This window comes from Cebus imitator, unplaced genomic scaffold (genome assembly GCF_001604975.1).
Source record: "Cebus imitator isolate Cc_AM_T3 unplaced genomic scaffold, Cebus_imitator-1.0 Scaffold294, whole genome shotgun sequence".
NCBI lineage: Eukaryota > Metazoa > Chordata > Mammalia > Primates > Cebidae > Cebus > Cebus imitator.
Window position 1 is genome coordinate 162,567 of NW_016107609.1, and position 8,833 is coordinate 171,399.

Here is an 8,833-nt window from a genome sequence, read left to right on the forward strand (position 1 = left end):
AAAAAAAAAAAAGAATTATGCTGAGAGCATGTAAAATGGCTTGGTGGGGTGGGGGAGGAGTCAGATAATTTATTCTCTGTTTAGAAGAGCCCTAAGTTAAGTATTAAATCCTGAACACACAGTGTGACAGTAACTGGATTTTTGTCAGAGGAGGATGGCCCTAGAGAAAGAAGGGTGGCTTTAGCATGGTAGGTTGGGTGGACTGGAGCAGACTGCGAGGAGTAAGTCAAGTGCTTGCCAAGGATAATAAACATGTTGGAGAAGTTTATTAGCTGTGAGAAGAGCTGAAGGAGTCTTTTGAGAACCTTAAAATTTTCATACTCTTCCTGAAGTTTGTATTTTAAAATAATAGCTCTTCAGAATGTAAAATCATAGTGTCGCCGTACTTCTTCCCATTATTTATTTCCCACCCCTGAGATCCAGATGTAGCTGAGCAGGCAGAGTGTTGGTATCTGCATCTCCCACCTCTCCTTTCACCGGGAAATCAGCAGACTAGGGAGAATTCGGATAGTACCTGGGATCTGCCACGGTGCACCATGAATTTATCATGTGCAAGGATGGAGAGGAACTGAGGCGAGTGATCTATGGGGCAGCAAAAAATGGAGAAATTAGTGCTGACGGCGGGGAAGCAGCAAGTGTTTACTTGTCAGGAACCAAGTTATTTAGCTTTTAAGAAAGCAGTCATTATGCTGATAGAATAATGGCTTTTTATTGTGAGTTGTCAACAGACAGTAATAACTTTTAATGAGGGCTCTAAAATAAAACCTTTATGGTACCCATGTGTTGGGATTACTGCGATCCATTATTCTAACCCCTATTTTATTTTCCTCTTACACTGTGATTTATTATGTTTGGGGATTTAGTGGTTAATTCCTTAGAGAATATATTTTGGAGCTCAAACTAGTATTTTAACTTTTAGCACTAATTTAAATGATTTTCTGTTTGCTAAATTTGGAAGAGATGAAAAGAATTTATTTTAACCATCAGAAATTGGATGAAAGGGGTAATGAGTTTTTAGGAATAGCAAAGAGAGTGGCCAGTGACTGAAAAATTGCCAGTTGAATTGTGTTGACAAGCGAGATTTGTGTGAGTCCCTTAAGAATGTAACAAGAACATAATAAGCACATAAAAGTCATGGATCCTGTGGATGAAGGAGTAGCCTGGGAATGTAAGAAGAATGGCAATTAGCATACGTTGAAATTACCATCCCAGAGAAACATAGGAATCCTTACAATGTATGTGTTGAAATTGTCTGCCCCTAAAAGATGAAACTCAGGAGAATTGTCCTGGGAAAAACAAAGAATAATCTTTGGAGCCCTGTCTTTTTCAAAAAAATTTGCATATCAGTGAATTACAGAGATAAGATAAATCATCCTTGGTAGTGATATCATGAACAATCCCTGGGTCAATGGATTTCTTGCTATTTTGCTGTAATTCCAGGTAATCCTCAGTGCCTGGTGTTTCTTAAATGAGTTCCCGATTTGCTTCATTTGTTCCCTTCTCTATGCCTCTGCTCTACTTACCACAAGCAGTCAATTGTGTCCCACTTGGATTTTCAGATAGCAAGTTTTGTGAACAAGTCAGCCATAGACATCTCGATCCTGCAGCGGTCCTTGGCCATTTTGGAGTCGATGGTGCTCAATAGCCATGACCTCTACCAGAAAGTGGCACAGGAGATCACTATCGGCCAGCTCATTCCACATCTGCAAGGGTAAGCATGCCAAGATGCTCTGAGGAGGAGGAGTGCTCCAGGAAGTTGGCCACAGTAATGCACTGGGAAACGTTTTGTGTTATTATAGTTTGGTTAAATGTACAGAAAAAGAATCTTGGCTGGGCACAGTTGTTTACGCCTGTAGTCCCAGCACTTTGGGAGGCCGAGGTCGGTGGATCACAAGGTCGGAAGTTCAAGACCAGCCTGGCCAAAATGGTGAAACCCTGTCTCCACTAAAAATACAAAAATTAGCCAGATATGGTGGCGGGTGCCTGTAATTGCAGCTGCTCAAGAGGCTGAGGCAGAGAATTGCTTGAACCTGAGAGGTGGAGGTTGCAGTGAGCCAGGATCATGTTGCTACACGCCAGCCTGGGCGACAGAGCAAGAGTCCATCTCAAAAAGAAGCAAAAAAGAACCTCATTTTGGCATATAACCAAACCATGTGTCACACTAGAATGGCATGGTTACTTTCCCTTAGCCCCTACCTCTCATTGAGCTCCAAGCTGGTTCTTGGCACTGCCTGTCCCCATGACTGGCCCATGGTAAGCTCTCCATTTTGATGAATATTGGTAGATATTGGTAGAGTTTTACTTTTAATAAGATAAAACAGGATGATTTGTTCTCTTACGTTCTCTTTCCTAAACCATATAAATTAATGTTTTCTGTGATATAATGAGTATTTTCATAGTTAATTAGAAATGTAATGTTATGCATTTTTACTAGGAATTCTTAAAGGCAGGTTTTGTTCTTAGTTATGCTTAAGGTGATTCTAGTGACCTTCTTGTGTATTTTATAATAAAATATGGGATTTTTTTTTCTAGTGGCTCGAGCTATAAAATGGAAGTAAGATAGCTGTCCCTGCAGCCTGCAGTCCTTGGGGCTTTTTTCCCCGTCTTCCTTCCCTTAGGTAACTTCAACCTGAGAAGGAGTCTAGTGTACAGTGCTATTTTAGAAATTAAAGTATTTTGGGTTGCAGTGATAATAATGTGAGCTTTCTTACACAGGAAAGGAGGTTATTGAAACAATACAGGGGTACTGACAGAATCCAGAAATGACATAAGTAGCTAAGCCTTAAGAAGGAGAGAAACCAGCCAGGTGTGGTGGCTCATGCCTGTAATCCCAGCATTTTGGGAGGCCAAGGCAGGTAGATTATGAGGTCAAGAGATTAAGACCATCCTGGTCAACGTGGTGAAACCCCATCTCTACTAAAAATACAAAATTAGCCAGGTGTGGTGATGCACGCCTGTAGTTGCAGCTACTTGGGAGGCTGAGGTAGGAGAATCACTTGAACCTGGGAGGCGGAGGTTTCAGTTAGCTGGGATTGCACCACTGCACTGCAGCCTGGTGACAGAGCAAGGCCCCATATTAAAAAAAAAAAAAAAATGGAGAGAAACCATAGCTTCCTTGGAGTCCTCAGCAGCTGTCTTTTTCTCTAGCATTTTGGTTGGTACTACAATGACCCAACTCCCACTAGATCTTGCCCTGGTCCATTAGGTCACAATTACAAATTCTCAAGAGGAAATCTGATTTGCTCAATTTAGGTTGGTGATGCAAGGTGGAAATGGTTTTCTGAAATGTTAACTGTTGTGATTATAATATAAACTACCAAAGTAGATTATATTTCTTTCATTTGGAGGTGAGAGGATGACCAGCATTTAAAATTTAAGTCACAGAAGCTGTGGATTGCGTTGGCCTCAGTGATTGTGGTCTCAGAATCATAATTCTTCAAAATGATGATAATATAGGTAGCTTCTCTAGAAATAAGACCAGTTTCACATTTCCTTTGAATGTGAAACATGTTAACTTTTTATGTTGTGTCTTTTCTGGGCATCTCGAAGGCACACATCTTCATCACAAAGCACATTAACAAAGTGGAGAGTTTATTATTCTCCAAGAACTGTGCTAAGGATTTTGTATGCATAATTTCATTTTATCTTCACAGCAATCCCATGAAATAAGTGTTCCTAACCCCATGTTGTGGATGAGGAAACTGTGCCTTAGGGATACCCGTGAACTTGTCCAAGGTCACGGCCAGCCTGTGATGAACCGGGCTTTGTACCCTATCCTAGCCTAGTTCTAAGCTCCACCTCTCTCTCATTGGCCTGATAAATTATTCCTAAATCTAGCTCATAAGTCACTCTTTGTTTATATCTTGAGTTCTCCTTATTTACTGTTTACGACATGCTTTACATTAGATCTTTGTTTCATTTATTTCTGATTTCTTTCCAGTGAAAATCAGATTCAATAACCTGTTCTTTTTGTTATTAAAATGTTTATATTTGGAAATAGATTTTTAGAATATGTAATAGAGCTATGAAGACAAAGTAATTTGCTTTAAATTAGCCCAAGAATGTGGAGACATCCAAAACTACTCCCTGATATACTTCATGTATCAGACAGAAAATTACACATACATATATACATACGTATATACATACTACTAGTAGTAGTATGTCAATTACAACTTCCCCTAGGTTTATGCTTTTAATCCGAATAAGAGAGAAGGCTGCCTATATTTCTGGGTGTTCAGCACTGAGCAGTGTACTGTTCAGCTAGTGATAGTAGTTGTATATTTACCATGTTTCCAGCCTTGTGATGGTGGAAATGCATTCTCAGTGCTAAATGCATTTTTTAGGCCCTGCCTTTCTCTCTCACTTTTTTGGGGAGGGGGGACGATTTTGAGCCTTCTCATGGTTTGACCCAGGACTGGCCTCTTCTAACTTTCTGTTCTGATTTTGTGGATTGTTCTGTGTCTTTTTACAGGTCAGATCAAGAAATCCAAACCTATACTATTGCAGTGATTAATGCACTTTTTCTGAAGGCCCCCGATGAGCGGAGGCAGGTGAGTTGCATTTCTTGTCTTATGGCTATGTCAGGGCTAGGAACTTTGTGTGCAGAGAAGACCCTCTCCTTCCATCTGGTGGGGGGCACCTCTTGAGCCACTCTGCTGCCCTGGCTGCAGATGGATTCTACAGAGCAGCTATGTTCTGCTGCATGGCTGGGCTGCTGGGATCCTTCACAAATCCAGGGGGAAGTGCGTAGAGATGGGTAAGCCCTTGGCTGATGAGGGATACTAGGAGTGTTCTAGCAGTAGAGCCCTTTCATGAAATGAAATGCAACATGGAAGCCCAGATGTAAAAAGATGAAAATGTTGCTGCTGTGGTGGAAGCAGAGTTAGGAGCCCCTGCGACCTTCTGTCATTTCATGGGATGCTCACTAGGACAACTGTCCTCATTTTCTAGATCAGGAAACTGAGCCCCTGAGAGGTGCCATGTTTTTCCCTGGGAGAGAGGCAATGGAAGGTGAGAGGACAGGAGGGAAAATATGCAGATGGCTGCTCCTGGTGGAGATAACGCACTCATATGTCAGAGGGGTTCCTTGCTTATCGAGTTTACTACGTCTCTTTGTGGTTGTGGCTGGGAAAATGGAGCCATCCGTTTCCTCTCCTTTGTATAAAAAGAACCAGGCATGGTGGCTCATGCCTATAATCCCAGCCCTTTGGGACACCTAGGTGGGAAGATCACTTGAGGTCAAGAGTTTGAGACTAGCTTTGCCAACATGGCAAAACTCCGTCTCTACTAAATATACAAAAGTATGCTGGGTGTGGTAGTGCATACCTGTAATCCCAGCAACTCAGGAGGCTGGGACAGGATAATCACTTGAACTTGGAGACAGAGGTTACAGTGAACCTAAATCGTGCTACTGCACTCCAGCCTGGGCAATGGAGCAAGACACTGTCTTAAAAAAAAAAAAAAAAAAGGAAGGACCCTCTTAATGTACATACATGGAACCTGTCCTTTGATGGTCTCCTTTGCCTGGATATCCCTCATTCCTTTTTTCACGAAGGAAAGGGCCATTACAGAAAGGATCTGAAGAATTGGAATTTTGCCTTGTCTTGGAATTTAGCTCGCACCTCAAAATTCGTTCAGACTTTTCTGTCAACATGTCATGTAGTATGTTACCCTGGTCACAATTTCCTTCCTTAAAAAATGAGTGGAAATATGAGCTCTTTCGCTCACTTAGAAAGTATGGTAGTTGCCAGTGAGTTAGTTTGGGAATTAGAAAGCAAACCTGCTACTGAATGCTATGGCAAGAATTTTTTAATTTTATTTTACTTTTTTGTTGCCAAGGATTTTAAAGCTCAGTGACTAAATGTGAGGGGTTCTGGTTTGTTTTCCATTTAGAATTTCTTGTGCATTCCTGGGAGGCTTTGTTTGCACAGGAGTGGTGTCACTTTATAGTTTCCTGGTTGTTTGATATGGTGTTTGCTGGAGCCAGGTGGAGGTGCCTGCCCTCTGCAAGTCTGAGCTTGGGCACTCTTACCCTGGCTGGATTTTTAAGAGTGGCTTTGTGGATCGGAGGTGAAATCATGGATAGGGCTGCTTCTGTGATGTTTTAATCTACATATCAAGCTCATGATAACTCCCAAGCAGCCTGGAAGCTTTCTGGAAGCTCTTACTGTGTATATTCACAAGCTTGACGTGGGCATTGGAGGAACTGGGTCCTTCTGCTGGCCAGATTGGGGACCTCTGGCCCAGCCATGTGGTAGCCGAGTGTAGCATGCGGGGTCAGGCAGGCTGCATTCTGATCTCAACTCTTGGATGTTTCCTTTCTCCAACTGTGAAAGAAGAGGATGGTTTAGAGAAGGTGAAAGTTCATTCCTACTCAAAAGACCATTGCACTTGGATTTCTGAATCTAGACATGAGTAAAATGCATACATGCGCATCTTGTTTTATACCAAGCACTACTGTTCATTTATTAAATTGGACTCTCATGACCATGGACAAATAGGGAATCAAATGTCAATCTGTACTGACTTCAGGACATTGATAATAAGGGTAATATAATAGAGTATCGATATAAGATTAGGTTTGGATTCTGAGAACTAAGTCTTTTTTTTTTTTTCTGAAAACTATGCAATATAAGACTGACAGGAAGCAGTTTTACTATATATTCTTCTAATAAACCACCACAAAGAGTAATAAACCATGGCAAAGAGTAGTCTCATAACTTTAAGCCATTTAAGAAAAGATTCCAACTAAGAAAAACTGTGTATAATTCAGCAGAAATTTATAAAGTATTATGCGACTCATTCAATCAAGCTCTAGAAATAGCTACAAGGTATTTAATTTACTTGCCCATGGAAAAGTGATGTGGACTTCATAAACTATAAACCCTTGAAATTAAGAGTGTTGTTTATCAATATAAAGGGAATATCATGATTTTTAGATTTAAAAAAATTTAAAAAAGAGATAGCTCTAAAAAGGGATTTCAGGTTCATAATGAAGAAAAGTTTGTTGGTTATTATTTTCTGAAGGTCAGTAGAGTCCTGTAAAGCAGAAGATTAAGCTAACTGGTGATATCACGTGGGTTGCTGTGGATTGTATTAACAGCTGAACATGTACACCTTAGTCTGGCCCCTGTGTTCTAATTTCAGGTGGTCTGAATTTGATGGTGGCATTGTTATTGCATATGTTCTGAAAAATTAAAAGCTCTGAATTTTTGGCAAATAGGAAAATTGACCAAAGTCAGCCATCAATGATAATATTATTGAGAGTTTGGCATGTGTCAGGCAGTTTTCAGTATATTACCTTATTTCATTGTATTGTCATATTCAGAGAAAGCCACATTATTTCTGTTTTATGAATGAGGAAATTGAGACTCAAAGGGAGTAAAGAACTTGACCAGGTCACTGACGGGTAAGAATCAGAGTCAGAGCCCCAACCTCATCCCTGCTTTTACCTGCAAAGTATCCCGTCCAACGCCTGTCAAAGAGATGTCACTCACAGAATTCTCCTGTGTTTGCCAAGCGAACAACTCTCTGAAGCCTGGATAATACCAAGCACATTTTCTCAGTCCAATTAGACTGAAATATAACCTAAACATTTATTTTCTGGATTTGCAGGGAACACTATTTTTTGTTTGTTTTTTATTTTATCTGTTTAAAGCCTTAGGACATTGGGTAGATTCCACTTCAAATACTTACATAAAACTTCATCTTTTTTTGACTTGGGGCCAGACACATTCATAGGACTCCATTATCTGGGTTTTCTTTGAATTTGGAATGCTTTTAAATACTTATATCTTATTTCTGCTGTTACTGAAAAACATGCCACCACGGTCACAAGGACCGTGCATCCGTGAAGTAGGCCTTACTGAGAAAGGCCTGTACCGGGGCCTAAGGTAAAACTTCCTCCGCTGGGGAAGGGAGTTCCCTCCTAGGGTTCCCTCAGGGGTGGAGGCTCTGCTTTCCCATGCCTCTGGGCTGCAGAAGATTCCTGTTTCCCTGCACAAATGGAGGGAAGGGCTGTGCTAGTTTTGTTGGTGAGGGTGCCGCTGTTAAGTAGGCAAGAGGATCCTTTTTCTTACAACTTTTGCCATTATTCAGTTCACTATTTCAATGGCAAATATGTTGGCGAGGTCCCTTCCAAATTTCTCTACGGATACTTAAAAAACTTGTTAGTTAAAAGATTTGGTAGAAAAATCAGAAAATACAGATGGAAAAGAAATAAGTTTGAAAGATTCCTGTAATTATATTCCCAGAGACAGAACCACTGCAATTATTTATAACTCTTGTGAGTTTCATAGTGCCACTTACCCATCTGTTCTGTGCAAATATTCTCCTAATACATCTTTTTTTCCCCCACCAAATGTGAGCATACTACCTGCATTGTAGTTTTTAAAACTACTTTTAAAACTAAATAATATTTTGCAGACATCTTTCTATGTCAGTCTATCTAGATTCTTATTTGTATCTATCTATACTTTTACATAATTTTAATACTGTAAAATATTCCCCATAGATGCTCACATTTACTCCAACAATTCCTTAGTATTAGACCAAAAAATGTGGGCATGGATATTTCTGTTTTCTCTTTGACCAAGCTACTATTCCTTAGAAGGCTAGTATAAAATATTTATTTGTTATTTTATCAAACATTTATTGTCTTCTCTGTGTCAGACATTGCACTTTGGGCTTGGAATACAAAAAAGAATAAGATAGTTTCTGCTTAGGAGGGACCCACAGTCTTATGCAGACAATAAATATTACAAACAAGGCCGGGCGCGGTGGCTCAAGCCTGTAATCCCAGCACTTTGGGAGGCCGAGGCGGGTGGATCAC

At 40.4% G+C, this 8,833-nt stretch overlaps 1 protein-coding gene across 7 annotated transcripts in view; it reads left to right on the forward strand.

Moving 5' to 3' along the window:
- The window catches only part of ELMO1 (engulfment and cell motility 1), a 457,713-nt gene that overhangs the window by 109,470 nt on the left and 339,410 nt on the right, over positions 1 to 8,833 (forward strand). For all 7 annotated transcript variants that reach the window (XR_005196005.1, XR_005196006.1, XM_037729109.1 and 4 more), the window contains 2 exons: positions 1,560 to 1,711; positions 4,475 to 4,553. Coding sequence is in view for 5 of the 7 variants with exons in the window: in XM_037729109.1 (XP_037585037.1) it covers positions 1,560 to 1,711; positions 4,475 to 4,553 (231 nt within the window). In the remaining 2 variants the exon portion in view is untranslated. The remainder of the gene's footprint in view (positions 1 to 1,559; positions 1,712 to 4,474; positions 4,554 to 8,833) is intronic.